The sequence below is a fragment of the Telmatherina bonti genome, assembly GCF_933228915.1.
Source record: "Telmatherina bonti genome assembly, chromosome: 20".
Taxonomy (NCBI): domain Eukaryota; kingdom Metazoa; phylum Chordata; class Actinopteri; order Atheriniformes; family Telmatherinidae; genus Telmatherina; species Telmatherina bonti.
In genome coordinates this window covers 19,733,667-19,752,059 of record NC_136618.1, presented here as the reverse complement: position 1 = coordinate 19,752,059, position 18,393 = coordinate 19,733,667, and the positions used below count along the sequence as shown (strand labels likewise).

Genomic DNA, 18,393 nt, shown 5'->3' with positions numbered 1-18,393 from the left:
CACCCAGTCCTATTTAGAGGCATTCAGGTCAAAGTAAAGGACAGAAGCAGTGAAGAGCTGACATATAGAGGGAATGCTTCTCAGTTTTCAAACACCTGTTCTGTCCTTTTGTCAGCCTCTAAAATCCTCTAATAGACGGTGAGAGTGAACAGCAAATGTCTCCATCTATTTAAGATGAAAAGTCAAAACGTGACGTGTTATTAACCTTGAATTTGGAAAGCCACAGCTCCAGCCAGCAATCTGCTCTGCCATAGAGGCTGTTCCAGGTGTTGGACTGGTTCTGCAGGTCTGAGTCCCAGTTCTCCAACTCAGGGCACAGCCACAGCTCAGCCTCATCCACACCTGATGTTGCCAGCAGTCCCAGCACTATTTTCCTGTCAACAAAATCACAGAAGAGTAGACACCTCTTTATAACCAAAATTAAAAAAAAAAAAAAAAAGGTTTAGTTTGCAACTAAGAATGAAGAAACTCACCGCAGGTCCAGTTCTTTATAAGCCAGAAGAGCTAAAAGCTTTTTCATAAGATCGAAACTGATCTCAGGTTTCAGCCGCGCCATTAGATTTAACATCTCTATCACAATAGCACGTTCCAAAGCTGGCTAAAACATGAGTAAAATTAAACAGAATCCCATCATTTGCTGCCTAAGCTTCACAATAACAACCTGGAATATGCAGTACCATGTATGGTCTGGCAAATTTGGGTAAATTGCTGACAAGGCCTTTGTAAACCTTGTCTATGTTGAGTAGAAGTCCCTGGCTGTGCAGGGCCTGAATTGCATTGAGGATTTTGATCTTGGAAGTACTGCTGCAGGTTTGTTGATGGTTCAGTAGACTCAAGCAGAAGTCCTCTGGAGTCATGTTGCTTAGGATGCTCTGCATACACACAAACCCACCTCCAAATCAAACCACGAACCTTGTTTCACTAAGAATCTTGATGTTTTTTGCTTTGTGGGACCTTTTCATCAGGAAACAAATCATTAAACCATCCCATCTCCGCAAACTGTTTGAGGAATGATGGTATTTTTAAGGTTTTCGGCTGTGTCCTGGGCTGACGAGGAGGAGCAGGAGGAGAAGGAGGAGGAGTTTTGGGTTGCTCCATTGGTGGTACGATGTGTTGAGGCTATCAGGTAAATCACACAGAAAAGAAAACAGACGTTTTTTACCGAATGCTTTTTTTTCTTTGTTCTTTTTAGAAGAAAAAACAAAACACACTTTTATCTCTTCAGTCTTCTCAGCCCTGACAATCTTCTGCAACTGAACCATTGTTTTTAGCGGGACTTTCTCTGCAGGCTGTGGCAAGACTTTCACAATGGTCGACAGGAACTTTTTCTGCGAATGTTGCACAGACAAAAACGTTACTTTACAACATACAAATAGGCAAAACATAAGGACATCTAACATTTCAAATAGTCACTTTTGCTTAAAATATCAATATCCATCTGTTATGCACTCCCACAAATTTAAAACAGCATTCAGAAGAATCAACATGCAGAGAGTTATTACCTTCTTTTTCTCACACTTCAGAGGGACCTCCGGTGTTGGTTTAGAGGAGTTGTTGTCTTTTAACTTCAGAAACTTATGAGGTCTTATGTGTTTTGATGGGGAATAAAATGAATGGTTTCCAACATCAAAGGTGTCTTTCCAATCAACCTATTAACAGAATATACATCCACCGAAAATATAAATCAATCCACATCAACAGAATGTGTTTATAATTCAGCAAAATATCAAATTTCTGCATGTAGATGATTTCTTAAGAAGAGCTCTCGCTCAGCAAAAACCCTGAGCTAACTGCGTCGTTTATCTGCCAATTTTTGCATTTTCTTGAAAGTGCTATAGGGAAACTGTTAAGGTATAGTATATAGACCTTGCAATCAGGTGGCAAATCATAGATTATATTCATGTAGCAATCAAAAGCATCTTTTCTGGTTTGCCTCGTACTGCGAGGCTGCTCTTTTTTGTCTTTTACAGTTCCTTGCAGGAGTGCCTCCAGATTATTGTTCATCGCCACAAAGAACTCCTGAAAATTGGGAGACAAAAAAAAAGAAAATAATTTGAGCCAGGCCTGTAAGTAAACAGACTTATACACTGTCAGTTTCCATCACTGTACACAGACCTGCTCTTGCATGACTCCAATCAATAACTGCTTACTGGAGACAGCCTCTGATTTATCTGTTTCATCTTTGGATGTACTAAAACACAGAATATTAATCTTAACTTATAAAGTCCTTGGCATTACCTTTATTATGTACATTTAATAAACCTTACTCTGTTTGGTTGTATGTTTCCTTATTCACAGGAATAGGTACATCAGGATGGGGCTGAATACGAGGATGATGGAGCTATAAAAATGAGAAGAAAATAAACATTACTCTACATTACTATATACATATATATTTATATATATATATATATATATATATATATATATATATATATATATATATATATATATATATATATATATATATATATATATATATATATATATATATATGTGTGTGTATATTGCTACAGCAGAAAAAAAATATATCACTCTCCCATCACAAACACCCCAGAAAGACAGCCGATTGTTGTACCATGTGTTGGTATTCATGTGGCAGATACTTTGCACAGTTCATCATGTACAGATTCCCTTTGATACCCAGGAACAATTCTCCTCCAAACGCACTGTACGCCAAACATTCAGGCGCAGCTTGAAGATGCAGCTTCCTGTAAGGATCAACTTAAGTATTTAATAGCATTCTGTCTGAAATATACCCAGACTCAGATGAGAGTGCGGATAATTAGAGTCTAGTAATGAAGTCCAACCTGATGAGGTGATTCTCATCATTCCAAATACGCAATGTCTTATCTAGACTGCATGAAACAAACACCTTCATTTCAGGAATAACACACAACCCTGCAAGAAATTGAAAAAAAGAAAAGTTACAGAAAACAGTATATTTACCAGCATACATGTTAACAGAAACACAATTTGTCTCTTTGACCTGTGAAATGATCTGAATGTCCTTCCCTTGGCTGATAATCTGTTTCTTTCTGGTTGAGCAGGTTGAATAACCTTAGACTGCAGGACCTGCTACAGGATTCTTGACAAGTCAGAGCCAGTTGAGACCCCAGTAATGCCAGATAGACCTGAGGCTGGCCACACTGCAGGCTTAGTTGTTGGGTCAGACACTCCTTAGCATATGGGTGAACTCTCCAAACCACAACTGTCAAGTCTTCACCTTGATAATTGGGATAAAAATCATCAAATCATCCTGACAAGCATAAGTATATGGATTCAGGCCTGGATTTACCTGTCGAGAGGAGATAGCTTTTATCAGGGTAGGCCTGCATTGTTGTGACTTTCTGGCCGTTATGTGCTGGCGTCCTGTACAAGACATTCCCATTATTTAGTTTGAGAACACTCACACAGCCTCCACTTTGGCCAATAAATATCAAGAACCTGTTTCAAACACAGCAATACAGTTAAACTTGAGTAAACAGATCCTCCTGCACTGTTCAAGTTTAACTTTGAAAGGAAATCTCTCACTTATTCTTGGCATCATCGCTCTCTGTGTACTTCCTGTGATTGCGTCCCTTCCCTTCCTGTAAACTCTCCCACACCTCTAAGGCTGTCTGTGTATCTGCCACACAACTGTAAAGCACCAGGCAGCAAGCTGGACCAGGAACCGACAGGTTCTGGCCATAATTTTCTTTCACACGGGGCTTATGGTTCCATGGCTCCTGACCTCTGCCTTTCCATTCTTGCATCAGAGTGATTGGATTAGTAAGTGTGTTGGCTGTCAGCACTGTACCTGCCTCAGTCAGGACCAACAGAATCTCTTTGTGTATGCAGTAGTCAGCACATACAACTCTGTCTTTTGCCCTGAAAGAAGTCAACACGGCTCCAGTTGCAGCAGCCACAAGAGTGATATAGTTATCACCACTGATGCAGACGACTCGCTTGGGGTAAGGAGAGGGCAAGTGTGAGACTACAATTTGTCTCAGAGTGGCATGCTCATCCCCTCTGAGTTCACAGCACAATGTGTACAAACTTCTCACAGTCCACAAGTCCACCCCCTTGTGTGAAAAAGAGAAGAAGGTGTCTCCTTTTCTTGTGCCTCCAATGTGCAGTGGAGGGTTTTTTTGCTCTGTGTGGACACACTGAACTTCCTCACACTCCTCCACATTCCAGATACGAATTGTGCAATCCGCTGAGGAGGACAGCAGCATGTTTAATTCAGGGCAGTAGAGCAGGGAAGTCACCACATCTAAAAGAAAGAAAGGGGGAATTAGGTGAATCATAAAGAGTCAAAAATAAAAATGCATAGAAATTCAGTTCTAATGTTACCATTATGTCCTAAAAAAGATACACGTTGCTCCCAATCCGGTCCCCATACTGTTATGGACAGCTCTCGGGAAGCGATAATCAAGCAGTCCAGCTGAAAGCAGAACGCCATTGCAGTGATGTCACTGCAAAAGACAACTTGTTAAACGTAATGTTCAACATTCATTTTTACAGTTTAAGAGATGTCATCCTCTGCTATTTACTACAATTAACAATTTTGTTAGGTTACCCTCAATAATTTGACATCTCCTTTATAAAACTAATGATCCTCTGTTTTTGTCAACACTGTTAGAAATGTTTAGTGATATAAGTTTAATCTAAATTTAGTTACAAATTAATCATGAATTTTAACTGTTTCCAAGCAGATTTGAACAGCCCATTCCCTTTATTTTAGTGGATTGGTCCATACTTTTAACTTGGATTGCATCTGAAGAAAACAGAAGTCACATCCAGTACAATGACCTCAAATGTATAATCATTTTATGACAAACTGCATTAGATTGTGCATGTGGATCTATGTAATTAAGATGTAACTGACTATATCACATGTATCCTACACACACCATGAGCAAAGATCCTTCTTGTGCTCCACGACCCTCCCACCGTCGAGATCAACCACTGTCACAGTCTGCCCACTTGCAACAAACCCTCTGTGGGGTTTTCCAGGTTGTGGAGGTGCCAAAGCCATGTGAGTGAAAGCACTATGCTGCTGCAGCCCGTCCTGTATCTTCACCTTGCACTGCATGGGCTTCACTGACCACACACATACATTCCCCGTGCCTGCAGTGACTAGCTCTGTGGAGTGCTCTGCAGCCTCACAAATTTGTATATCCAGAACATTGTCAGCAATAACCAGTGGGTGTAAATTGCTGTCCAGAAGTGTCAAGATGGGGCCAGGGCCCCAGCCAAGCAGACGGGCTGGGGTTTTTGTAACAGTCAAACCCTTGAAATTCAAGTGTGTTGAGAGGGTCTGCTTGTGACCATAAGCTTTGTAAAGACACACTGTGTTGTCCATGTGGAGGGAAATGAAAGCTCTAGCAGCCTCAGAAAACATCATGAAACGAACAGGGCTGTCACAGGAAATATGCTTCAGGCGACAGAGACTGTGATGAGTGAGTAGGTAACGTGTTGGTTCAGGAATTATAACCTGCAGACACACATGAAAAGAATGAATGATCAGTTTGAGAGGACTGATGGTGCTCGAAGGAGGTCAGTGTGATATTAATTTACATTTTTAATAAGCTGCTTCACATCCTGTCTTGACAAATCGTGCATTTCAAACTTTTCCTCATCTGATGTCTCAGGACGTTGAGAAAGCAGCGTCAGGTTTGGACCAGGCAACAGCGCTGTGGATGTTGGGCCCCTCTCTCCTAGACACGCCATCTCAAAGCATCTACACAGGATTCAAAACAATTACTTTATGTTTACCAAAACAATTTTGCACAGCACTGAATAATAACAATAATAAGATAAATATGAAGATATTAAATCAAATATAATGTGAATGCACTGTGTTGTTTTGATTATATTTTGACTAATTCTTAGAAGGAAGCAACTTTATAGATTTGTAGCTGTCCAGTCATTCACATTGTTTTTTTTAAATCAAGCAACCCTTTCATAAACAAGATCAATAAGTTAAAAATAACTTAGTCAAAATGTGCTGGTCAGTTAAATTAGTTAAAAACTGTACTAGCCTAACACATTAGAGGACCAAACTGCCTCCTTTTCTTTATTCTGTTCAGCCATTTCTTTACATGCTGTGACTAAAAACACTCATCTGTTCAGAAATTGAGAAACTCACCTGGTGGCTGTAAGTCCCAGATACACTTATGTGGCTGCTGTTGGATGTCTAGGTCAATGATTGAGTGTGTAAGGAGTAAGTGCTTTGTATTCTGCAACTTATAGTTTTCTTTGTTGCCAGGCAACAGGTTGCTCAGCTACAGCCATGACTGCAGCTTGTTGTAACCTCAATCTTGAAAATGTTTATTTTTTTTCTTATATTTTCTGTTGTTCTTAAAAAATAAAGAAAGATATATTTTCCAACTGATCTCCATATATTAAATAATTATATTCTACAGCACTTGATATTTTGTGCACTGGTTCCGGTGTAAAACTTAGAAACTTGTCTAAGAGGTAGTACACTATTAATTTAATAATAATATAGGTAACTAAAACAGTATTATTTGCTATTTAAACAAGTATTTAGCTTTTTTATTTATCTTCATTGTTTAATAACATCCTGGTAGTTTATATTCTTCCACCTTGTTAAAAGAATATTTTAAGGAATTTATTATGGCCGTATAACTAACCGTAGCAGGAAAAGAGGATGCATGCCCATGCGAGAACCTACCAAACAATTCAAGGATGGATATACTGAGTTTATTTCAGAAAGTAAACTTGTTAATACCATACAAATATATGAATTCTTCAAAAGATAAAAATATTTATTTAAACAAACATGTACATCTGCTTCTTTTAACATGTATAATAAATGTACAGATCCTTGAAGAGGATCTTTGGTATTTAAATACAACAACTTCTTTAACCAAGTGTTATTTAAAAAAAAAAACACACACACACATACATACATCATATTTATGTTACTAAGTAGACAAAGTGGCTTCCAAAAATGGATTAACAAATTGATCATTATGCCTCTCCAAGATTTAATTAACAGTTGTAGTAACAAAGCTGTGAATCACTGTCGGTGTAAAGATGAGAGGAGGTCAAAATGCTTCAGTTATTAAACTTTCCAACTTTTCCTCCTCTGCACAGCTTGACACAGTAAAACTTGTACTGAAATATAGCAGCTCTATTTTTCCTGACTTGTGTGCCAGAGCTATTCCTGAATATGTGCTTCGTTGTCCTGAGTCTCCAAACACGGCCATAGCCGTCACCCTGAAAACAGAAAAAATGCACCAGATATCAGCACACAATTAACAGATATAAACAATTATTTACAGATTCATTTGCAGATTATCTTAGCAGCATTACCTATCAGCATCCATTTTCTCTGTCACCACAGGTCGTGCATCATTTTTCAACAAGTCCCAAATATGGAAGTTGGAGGCAGCATCAAGCACACAGAAGACCGTCGACCTGGTCTGAGCCCACTGCACCGAGACCACCGGGTTTCCAGCTGTGCTGCTCCTCCACTCTGCCAAAGGCTGCTCATGGCTGACTGTATGCAGTCTGATGCTGCCGTCTCCACAGCCCACCTAGAAAACAAATGAACAGATAAAGAACAAACTGCATTTGAAGATACGGCATAGTGTAAATACACATGTCTGGAGTTGATCATATTTAAAACACACACCATGACCAGTGGTGTTTTTGGAGAATAGAACAGCCTAAGATGATGACTTACTCATGAAACTTGCTCAGTAAAGTGCAAGAAACAGATCAAGTTTCTTGGATTATAGACCCAACTTCAAAGCAGACTAACTTGATTGTTACTGATCTTCTCACTTAAATCTAACAAAACCTATTTCCCTCAATATATTTTATTGAAATCAGCTCTCCTACCAAGAACGTATGTGGTTTGAAGGGCGAGAAGTGGATTGAGATGACGTCAACAGGTCGCACATCACCCTCCTGAAACCTGTAAAACTTTGGTGGTGCCTTCAGACCATGGCTCGTTCCATGGTTGACCAGACCCTAGACAGGAATGACATGAGTATTCAATCATAAAGAAAAAAAAAAAAAAAATAGGCAACATTGTCTGAAAATTTCTAAATATAGTCTAAATTATTCTCACCAAACTGGTGCCGATAAAGAAGTGATTGGAGTCTGTTGGATGGAACTTTAAAAGCAGTGTCTGTGACGGCCGTGTTTTCTCTACGTCTCTCGACGATGACCTGTGAGTCAGACGGAGCGAGAGACAGAGGGAAAATGTAAACAGTCACAAGTAGTTCTGCAGCAACATCCCCAGCTCAAAAAACAACTGGTAAAAGTCGAACACAGTACTCAATCTGCTTGTACAGCACATGACCACAGATAAGTTCCCATCAGATGTTGAGGCGATAAAACATGCAACAAGATCGCATGCCAAAAGCCGAGCAGCTGTGCCCCACTGGGCAAAGACACTCTGGGTTATTTTGAGGCCAGTGGCTGCAGTGACAGACGATCATCACAAGCTATCAATCTCACCTCTCGGTAGTGAGAAGAGAGGAGCTGTGAAGCAGCTTTACTTTGCCCCCAGGTCGGAGACCTGCAAGTAGGAAGGAGGACAAAGGGTGAGGACTGTTGCACATGTGAGAGAAATATGAGAATGTGTGGAAAAAAGGGAGAGGCCTCTAAAACGTGATCTCGTGACCTAGATCTGTTGGAGAGCCAGCCTCGCTGGCTTTTGGGAGCTCCACCACCACCTAAAGGACACAGAGAGGAACACCCTTCAATACATGGTTACAATAGAGTCTAGTAACTTCAAATAATAGCTAAGATTAATTTAAGTTTTTTTCCTGACTTGACTTTGATTTGCCAGTTGAACAAATATAGCAGCAAAAAGTCGTTTTTACAAAAATAGTGGAAGAAGATAAAAGTTTTGAAACTACACTTTATCATTTTGAGGCTTGTTTATGAATTCAAATTAGGTTATATATTAGAAAATAGAACCTGCTATACTAAACCATATTTCTTAAAAAAAAAAAAAAAAAAAAAAAAAAAAAGTGGATGTTGTGCAAAATTGTATTATTATTTAGAATTAGTCTGAAAATGATCTAAATGTTTATATTCATTAATAAAAACTTGGGGACATGGCCATGTTTACCACCATGCTGCATCACTGTTGGGACTGATGGGACCAGTTGCAGTAGTTTGGTGACATGTGTTCCTTTTCACACTCAATAAATTACTTTAACTCTGCAATCCCTTAGAGTCTCATTCGCCTTTTTTTTTTTTTATTTCATAAAGCACCATTGAGTTATACATCCACAGATCAAAATAAGCAAATCTCTGTTTTATGCAAAACCTACAAAGTGAATGAGAGAGTCATAGAGCACACACATAATATTTGCCATTTTCAAAAGACTGTAGTTTATTCACTGGTTCTGTCCAGAGTGTACCCTGCCTTGTGCCCGAAGACTGCTGGGATAGGCTCCAGCTTCCCCGCGACCCTTCATCGGACTAAGCGGTTAGGATAATGGATGGATGGATGACTTATATGGAAGTAATTATTCATGCAGGAAAGGCTTAAATATGGGCTTTTCAGTCTTTGTTTTATTTTATTTTTTTGTCCTGTCCAGCATTTAAGCAAGCAGACTGATATTCTGGATGCTGTGTTCTGCTGAGCAAATTTATTTTGCCAAGAAGAGATCAATGCATACACGTATATGCACATACATACCCACCTACATATACACACACACATATATATATACATATATACACACACACACATATATACATATATACACACACACACATATATATATATATATATATATATATACACACATATACATATCTATATACATACATACACATACATATACATATATATATATATATATATATATATATACATATATATACACACACATACACACCAACACATAAATATATGTACACCCACACAAGCCAACTCTAGATTCATGGTCCCTGTGGGGAACAGAACCATTGACTGTCAGGAGGACCAGAAACTAGCAAGTTAAATCAAAAAGACAGAAAGAGAGCTACCTGCTGTTAATGAATAAACTTGCTGGATGACTCAGTGACTGTGACACATGCAGAACATTCAGAGTGGAACGTGTTCAGAGAAGAGTGATCATGCCAATGTGACCCCGCCCGCCCACGGCTAGAGGCAGGCCAGGAGAACCCAGAGACCCGGGTAACCGACAGTCTTTATTTATAACGCCCTCTCCTCCTTCCATCCAGCGCTCCACATCACCAACCTACTAATAAACCTGATCACACACACCTGTGCACCGGCTCATCACCTTCAGCCGTATATCAGTCCCAGTCATCTTCCACTCAGAGTGGTTTTGCTGCTCAGCCTGCAGTCTTCACTGCTCTTTCGCCAGCGCGCACCACTTATCTTTGTCCCCCCCCAGTAAAGCTGCCACTACTCGTGCTTGCATCCTCCGTCTGTGTGCTCTCTGACGTGACACTATTGTCATATCTGTTCAGTCTTTTTTTAATTTGTTAGCAAAAGTGCAACTGCAGGTTTGTTTTCACAAAAAGGACTGAGGTACCATAAAAATACCATTAAAGAACGCGATGGGGAAGCCACAAACTGTTTCACAACAGCTACAGGAACAGTCTGCTGGCGTACGATTAATGGAAAGCAGTGTCTTTTATAAAAGGGATTTAAATGATGGACAGTTATAATGATGTGCTTGAAAAGCGTAACCGATGCTGAAACTAAAAACATGTCTGTGGTCTCTGCGTTGACTGATTTATGGTTCTAAGAAGGACGTGAAGTTGGAAGCAAATGCGAAGGAGGCTTGATCATTTTAAAACACCCGTCAGCCTCATTGCTCTTGCATAGTCTTCCAATGTCTCATTCTCCAGGACCATCGCCTTCAATGATTTTGTTTTCAAACACACACCAGATTGAGAACTTCTGATGAAAAGAACTCTACTATTGATCAACCCACCCAGAAATTCAGCAGCCCATTTTCATCCAAAGAGGCCAGCTGGAATGACAATCCCGACGTCTCTGGATCAATAAAAACAAAGAAAATGTTTCATGAAATAAGGCCTTACTTATGAATACACAGCACACACATTTCCAGTCATACTAACAATTCATACCTTCCTCAGATGCCAGCAGTGAGACCTCTGCCCTCAGTCTTCCAGCCACACTGGAGGGAACAACTTCCACAGATATCACAGGTGAGAAATGGGCTGAGGCAGCCATCACTGCATCTGTGTTGACAGGATGACAAAAGAGAAAGTATCAGCTTTCAATGTGTCTGTAATACTCTCATGTAGGAGAAGGGGCGGATGGAGTGTCTGTTCAGCATGTGCAGTGATTCATGTTTTCATTTTCTGGCTTCCCAGCCTCACTTTCTTGGAACTGAAGTGTAAAAGTGATATATGTTACACTGTGATCAATATAAAGGGGCTTCATGCTCTCAAAAGAAGAGCTGGAAACGTATTTGATGAATATTTTAAGAAGTGATTTCTTTTTATAAGCATAAAATATGACAAAAGACAAGATATTAATGATTTGGGGTGAATGTGTGAACAAAATGAGGGCTAACACACCAGTGGAGAAGGTAGGATGCCTTACGGTCCACTCATCCTCCCCAATTTTCAAGCAGTAATGGTTACTAGCTTGCTCCCTCAGGTCCCACAGCACCACAGAGCCAACCGACGTTCCTGCAAACACCAGTGTGGCGTTTCCAGGACTGAAACAGCAACACTGAACCTGGAACGAACAGCATTTCCAGGGTATTAGGTCAGTACATTTCAGAGGTGAGTTGTATTTGTTTCACTGGGATTCAATCTCAGGCCATGTTCACAATCAGCATGAGCGGAGACTGCATTTTATATGGGCTGATTTGTATTTTTAACTAAAGTAAAAATAGTTTGCATCTTAAAAATGTTTGTAATGTCTTCATTCTGCTGCTGAAAAACTGACACACAAAGAGCTGATTTAAGGATTCATTTCACTCACATAATTGAAACCATCCTTCAAATTTAAGGATTCTATTGATTCATATATAATCATCCCTCAGCTTTCAAAACTATAAAGTCATTGCATTTTTGTACACCTGTGGATTGCATTGCCCCATCCCTTACAATGAAATTGGCAAATCATTTTCATGCAAAGATGCCAAATGAAACACAAAAATAATGAGAAATGCAATCGCTGAACTTCCAGTGTTTTAAACTTGTGCTGGCTCCTGAAAAATGAAGAAAATGTGAAAATCTCTGATGAGAACGTATTACTCTATAAGTGAAACCAACTTAGTAACTTAAAATGTCACCTCAGATTCATAGACAAGAATCTTCCGAGGTCTGGACGGCTCCCAGATGTTCCAGATACAGATGATGGTGCTGTTGTCAAGAGGGACAGCGCTGGGTTTCGCTCTGGGCATGTGGACTGACATCATGACGTGTCTTTGAACCTGAGAGAAGTCCATCTGGCTAATTTGTCGACCTGCCATTGACAATAAAAAAAAAAAGAATATTTTATGGGAGGAACTGTCTTGAGCTGCTGTGTAACAGCCTATTGTGAACAGCTGCTGTTCTTCTTTGTTTAACATCTAACAAAACATCAATCCATTAGTACTGTGACAGTAAGAACATGTACCATGAAGAAAAGACAACTCAGAGCTGAGCTGCAAGCTTCCGTCACTGAAAGACAGCGAGTCTGTTTGAGTTTTCCGCTTTCTTAGTGATTTTCTCTCAGCTTGATCCTCCTCCAACAGCACAACCATGACCTTGGTTTAGCCACAAAAGACAAAAGAAGTCAGCACCAACAGCTGGAAAAGGTTAATCACCTCAGAAGTCATGAAAATTGTGTACAAAAATGTAGGATCCATTTAAAAACCTGTGAGGCTGAGCGCAGAAAAGATGTTAGACGTTGTAAATCAGTGTTCATGTTGCCTCTGCTTTCATCTCTTCTTCCTTGTGAGAGGTTTGGATCTTCCAGAAAAAAAAGTCAGTAAACTAACTGAACACTAAACACTCTACATTAATCAGAAAATCATATTTGAGGTTTTATACCGCCACAGGCTCCATGGCGCTCTGGAGGATGCTGTGTCCACTTCTCGCTCAGCTCTATTTCCTCCGTCTGGATGTCTCGGTCAGTGTTATCCTCATTACACTGAACATATGCCTGTCAGGGTGGACACTCACATTTCATCTAAACATGCACAATTACTGTTTCAAAAATTATATTTTTTTATTATAAAAGGATCCCTCACCTGTTTAGTGTTTGAATTTCCAAAGTTTCTTATGTACATGTCATATTCACTGACAGGTGGCAGATCCAAGAGACAGAACGTCATGGAGAAATCCAGATCAATTAGGCGAAGCAGCTCATTGCTTCGCTTCCTGTATTTAGAGAAAAAAAAATAACTGGAGGGACAATGACATATTCTCTTTGATTGTTCCTGAATGCTAAAAGTTTACATACTTCTGTTTTGTAGCAACTTTCTGACTGACTTCACGCTGTTTTGCAGCCACAAAGTCAATAAATTTTCCACGTTGGGAGGATGTATTCTTGTTCTTTGCAGAATCTGTAAACAAAGCAATGACAGCGCATATTAACTGTTAATAAAACCCATGGAATTGACTATAGAACAGTAAAACCAACCTTTGGACCATTGAGGCATGTCTTCCTCCTCTCTGCTTGTACTTTGTCTGGACTGAGCTGTTTCAGCTATTTTGTTTTCTTCAGCCATGGCTCTCTGAATGGCCTCGATCTCCTTCCTCCGTTGTGCTGTCAGTTCCTTCGATTCTTCATCCTCCACCGGTGAGTGGAGCAACTCCTTGTCATCTTCACTTTCATCTGCATTTTCATCCATGTCCTCAAAATCATCTTCATAATCCTACAAATCGAGAAATCCCATTTGTTAGTTAACTCATATAATATGTCAAACTCCAAACTCCCAAAACAAGCACAAACTTCACATCTTCAGCTCAGGCTACTCACCAGTTTCTTAGAATGTAAAATTGATAAAGGCATGCAAAAGTAAATAAGTAAATAAGTGTTAAAAACAAATATACTAACCAGTTATGTAATATACTGATAAACAGGTTTTTGCATTGTTACCTCAAAATCATCTTCATATTCTTGTTCTGCCAAATCTTCATCCGTAATGGCCTACAGATGTAAATAAAATATATAAAGGAAGACAAATGTCACCTATGCAGTGAGTGTTGCTGATGACGGTGTTCTCGGCTCATACTGAAGATGAAAGTAGAAGAGACTGTGCAGCAGTGAAAGTGTTATGGAACATGGATGGATTACTCTACAACAGATCCCTGCAGACACTTTAACAGCATCCCACATCTGTTCTGCAGAGGAGCAACACGTTCAAACTAGATAAACAACACCAAAAAACCTGATGCACTTTAAGTCTTTATTATCATTTTATGTCTCTTGTTGGTGCTTTTGTACGCCTTTGATTTCTGCATATCTGATAGTAATGGTTTTGCCTTTAGTGGCATTTCTTTTATTTTATTTGTTTCAGTCTCTTTATTGTCATTTTGAGTCTCTTTATGGTTGTTAAGCATCTGTGGATTTATTCAAACAGTGAATTAGCCTTTATTTCTGTTCATTTTGCATCCGTTATTTCTTTGCAATATATTTCTCATATTTTTTTTTATTTGCGGTTGTTTTGCATTTCTTTTAGCGTTTTTGCAATCCTTTAGTGTGTTCTAAGAGAGGTTTTTAAAGTATTATGCTTATTGTTTTCCTTTTGACACTCTCATTAATACTTTGCATCATTGTTGTAATCTTTTTTTTTAACCTCTTTCTAGTTTAAACCTCAAACTGAAAATGCCTGTTACAGTAATTGCAAACCAATTCATTACAAATTAGCTTAGAGAGCCTAAACGGTAGAGAGACACAACTACAGCCTTATTTTCTTTGTAAAGTGGATGTGTATGATCAAGATTAATATTTCATTATAGTTCCTCAAGTGAACAGTAAAAAGAGTGATCTTTAATTATAAGTTGTATCACAATTAATACTCAACTAACATTTTAAGCATCTGTGGATTTATTCAAACAGTGAATTAGCCTTTATTTCTGTTCATTTTGCATCCGTTATTTCTTTGCAATATATTTCTCATATTTTTTTTTATTTGCGGTTGTTTTGCATTTCTTTTAGCGTTTTTGCAATCCTTTAGTGTGTTCTAAGAGAGGTTTTTAAAGTATTATGCTTATTGTTTTCCTTTTGACACTCTCATTAATACTTTGCATCATTGTTGTAATCTTTTTTTTTAACCTCTTTCTAGTTTAAACCTCAAACTGAAAATGCCTGTTACAGTAATTGCAAACCAATTCATTACAAATTAGCTTAGAGAGCCTAAACGGTAGAGAGACACAACTACAGCCTTATTTTCTTTGTAAAGTGGATGTGTATGATCAAGATTAATATTTCATTATAGTTCCTCAAGTGAACAGTAAAAAGAGTGATCTTTAATTATAAGTTGTATCACAATTAATACTCAACTAACATTTTATGTCTGTAAAAGTCCAGCTAATCAGCATGAAAGGCTGCGGGCCAGTCTGTGCCCACTGGCTTGTTCAGAAATCCATCCATGACATCATGTGGCTGAAGACCCCCAGAGTCTGTAGTTAGAAGTGCAACTACTGAGAGCTCAATCAGCATGAGTTAAAAGTTGTTTACTTATATACAAGCACAGATAAGTCCAGTAGAAATGAAAGCAATGATGTGCTTTTTATTTTGCATGAGATATAAAAGGACATGCTAAAACCCACATTATACAACTGAAGTAGTTCCCAGATAGAAAAAAGTGGAGGTTTTATTTTCCAGGTTATGTTTCTTACGAGTTTCTCAGAATCTCCTCTATTGTTTATATTGAGTGTCCACTGCTCAGAATCCATTTCAACATCCAAGATTGTGGAAGCAGAAAATAGAGAACTAGTGTGGTGGAAATTTCATATTCTAGTATTCTAACATATATATTTCATATTCTCACGCATATATTAATTTATGATTAATGCTTTTCTGAGTTTGCTGCGAGGGTCATGATGAAATTAAGAACTTTGCTTAGTTATCTAGAAGGGGTGGGAAATTGAATCCAAAAAAATCGAATATTGGGATTTTTTTTGCTTCACAATTTTAAAGTAAATTTTTTTGTTAAAAATTTGATTTAAAAAAAAAATCCATAATAATTTTTTTTTGGTGATTTTTAAAATGATTTTTATTGATCTTTTTCTTGGGCATTACAGCAGCAGAATGATGGTCTGGCAGCTGTGTTGTTTTTTCCTCATTGAAATTAGGAAAAAGGACTCGCAAAAAAGAGTTTTGTACTTTTGCTTTTTGCTTTTAGTCAATAAAAATCGTGAGAACCGCAATTTAAATCCAATCGGCACCCAAAAAGTCATAATCAAATCAAATCGGGAATGCATATTGTCACAGCCCTATTATCTAGTGTCTGCTCATTTAGCCTTTCCTATGTAGATAATGTGCAGTGGCCTTGAGATGCCCGACATTCAGAGCAATCTTTGTTTAGACACAGATAGACATAGATTTGTTATGGGTATTTGATGTCTGGAGCGCAAAAGGTTTAAAAGACGCTTTAGTCTGTATGCAGATAAGAACCCTTCCCGACTTGATCAGACCTTTGAACAGTTTCTACAAATTGCAATTTGTAATTTTAACCCTTTGTACTTTGTTCATTTTATTTTTGCTTAATAAACTTTGTAAATCCTTTTTCACTTAAAACCCAGACTCCTCATCACTGACAGACTTTTTTACACAACACTACGCTGGCATAAACTCCAATATGGAAACCATAGTAATAGATTGGTGTTTTAAGACCCATGCACAAAGGTGTGTACTAACCTTTGTTACTGCCTCCTTCCTCTCATTTCTGTGACTTGATGATGACAGTTTCTTTGAGCCGGTTCTGTCACTATGATTTCTTTTGACATCTTCTTCTTCCTTGTATGTTTTCTCTCTGTATTTAATTTCTGCGTTGTCTTCCTCTGTTTTTGGCATTTCTCTGTGTTTGTCCCTTTTAGCTTGGTCATTGTTACCTCGGGAAGCTCTGACTCCTTCACCTGATTCTTTCAAGTCATGGTGTTCCATGGATTCACTCCCATTCTTCCGTTTTTCATCCTATATGGCAGGAACAACCACAAAAAGAAAGGGTGTAGCTAAATTATTTTTATCTCAGTGGTTATTCCAAACACAGCAACTTTGCTGTTTTTTTCCTGAAAAAGCAAATGAGATAATAATTAAAACTACTACTATATATATGCTTACATGATGCCCTCTCTCTTTGTGTTTGTGTTCTCTCTCCTCTTTGTGTCTCCTGTGTTCTTCTTTATAGTCTGGATCAGAAAGACAGGACAGTTGCCATGACATGGACACTATAATCTTGTAAACATGCCAGCCTAAACATACACACCTCTTTCATCTCTCCGCTCATAATGCTTTCTGTCTCTGTGTCTCTCTTGGATGTCTTTGTCCTTCTTCTTGTCTTCATAGTCATTTCTGTGTTGCCGATCACTCCGCTCCCCGTGGCCCTTTTCTCTGTGATCTCTTCTTCTTTCACCACTTTCCTCATGTCTTCTTCTGTCACTCCTGTGCTCTCTGTCTCGTTCTTCTCTACTTCTTTCCTTGTCTTTTTCTTCTCTCCGTTTATCTCTGTCTTGCTCAGTGTGCCTCTCTCTGTCCCTTACCCTCTCTTTCTCCTTATCTTTGCGTCTATCCTTATCCTTTTCCCTGTCATGCCTTTCCTCTCTATCATCTCTCTTCCTGTCCCTGTCTCCTCTGTTACGTCTGTTGTCATCTATTAATTTAATTTTTTCCCTATCCCTCTCATCTCTGTTTTCTCTGTCTTTTTCAGCTCTTCGGGATTGGGAACCCTCTTTCCTTCTTTCAACAAATGTGTCTTTTTTATCTTCATTTCCCCTCTCTCTTGTTCTTTCCCTCTCCCTTTTGTCCCTGTCTCCTCTGGACTCCTCAGTGTGGCGTCTCTCTATGGATTCCCCACCACGGTGTCTTCTCTCATTCTCGTCTCTTCTCCTGGCATAGTCAACACTGTGATCTGTCTCCTAAATATTGGATAAAACAAAATCGTTCATATGGTAAAACTATAGTTGTCTACTGATATAAATCCAGCTACTACAAGACTTTTCTGAACTCAGACTAACTTACGCGTATATGTCTTCTCAGGTCAGAGGGTCTCCATGTGTCTTCCTTGGTTATTTTCTAAATAAACAGTTTTTATTTTCACTTGATCACAGCCACTTCGTTCTGAGACAATAGCAGATTTTCGAACTAAATGGATACATTCTACCTCAATAAAGACACACAAACATTTCTCAGCTATCCCAATGACCGTAAAAGTCACTCACCTTCTCACTGTGCATATTCTTGTCGGTCTTTTGATTTTTCAAGCTTTA

At 38.7% G+C, this 18,393-nt stretch overlaps 1 protein-coding gene across 1 annotated transcript; it reads right to left on the bottom strand.

The window, feature by feature from the left end:
* Nucleotides 1-6,806: 6,806 nt before the first annotated feature.
* On the bottom strand, nt 6,807-17,295 carry dync2i1 (dynein 2 intermediate chain 1). The gene is made up of 19 exons (XM_079260163.1): nt 17,249-17,295; nt 16,826-17,101; nt 14,060-14,110; nt 13,601-13,835; nt 13,421-13,523; nt 13,209-13,338; nt 13,009-13,120; nt 12,833-12,927; nt 12,593-12,722; nt 12,267-12,439; nt 11,542-11,704; nt 11,086-11,199; nt 10,929-10,990; nt 8,648-8,699; nt 8,482-8,542; nt 8,090-8,189; nt 7,858-7,989; nt 7,327-7,550; nt 6,807-7,230 (listed from the first exon to the last, which is right to left on the bottom strand). Exons 2-19 carry the CDS (start codon nt 17,069-17,071, stop codon nt 7,059-7,061), a joined length of 2,355 nt encoding a protein of 784 aa, XP_079116289.1. The 5' UTR covers nt 17,072-17,101; nt 17,249-17,295; the 3' UTR covers nt 6,807-7,058.
* Nucleotides 17,296-18,393: the final 1,098 nt, after the last annotated feature.

Excerpts from the sequence above, each read along its gene's own strand:
- dync2i1 (XM_079260163.1), bottom strand. The coding sequence starts at position 17,071 with ATGGAACACCATGACTTGAAAGAATCAGGTGAAGGAGTCAGAGCTTCC. Across the intron at positions 13,836-14,059 it reads AATATGAAGATGATTTTGAG|GATTATGAAGATGATTTTGA; the intron begins GTAACAATGCAA and ends CTCGATTTGTAG. Across the intron at positions 7,551-7,857 it reads TCAAACCACATACGTTCTTG|GTGGGCTGTGGAGACGGCAG; the intron begins GTAGGAGAGCTG and ends TTTGTTTTCTAG.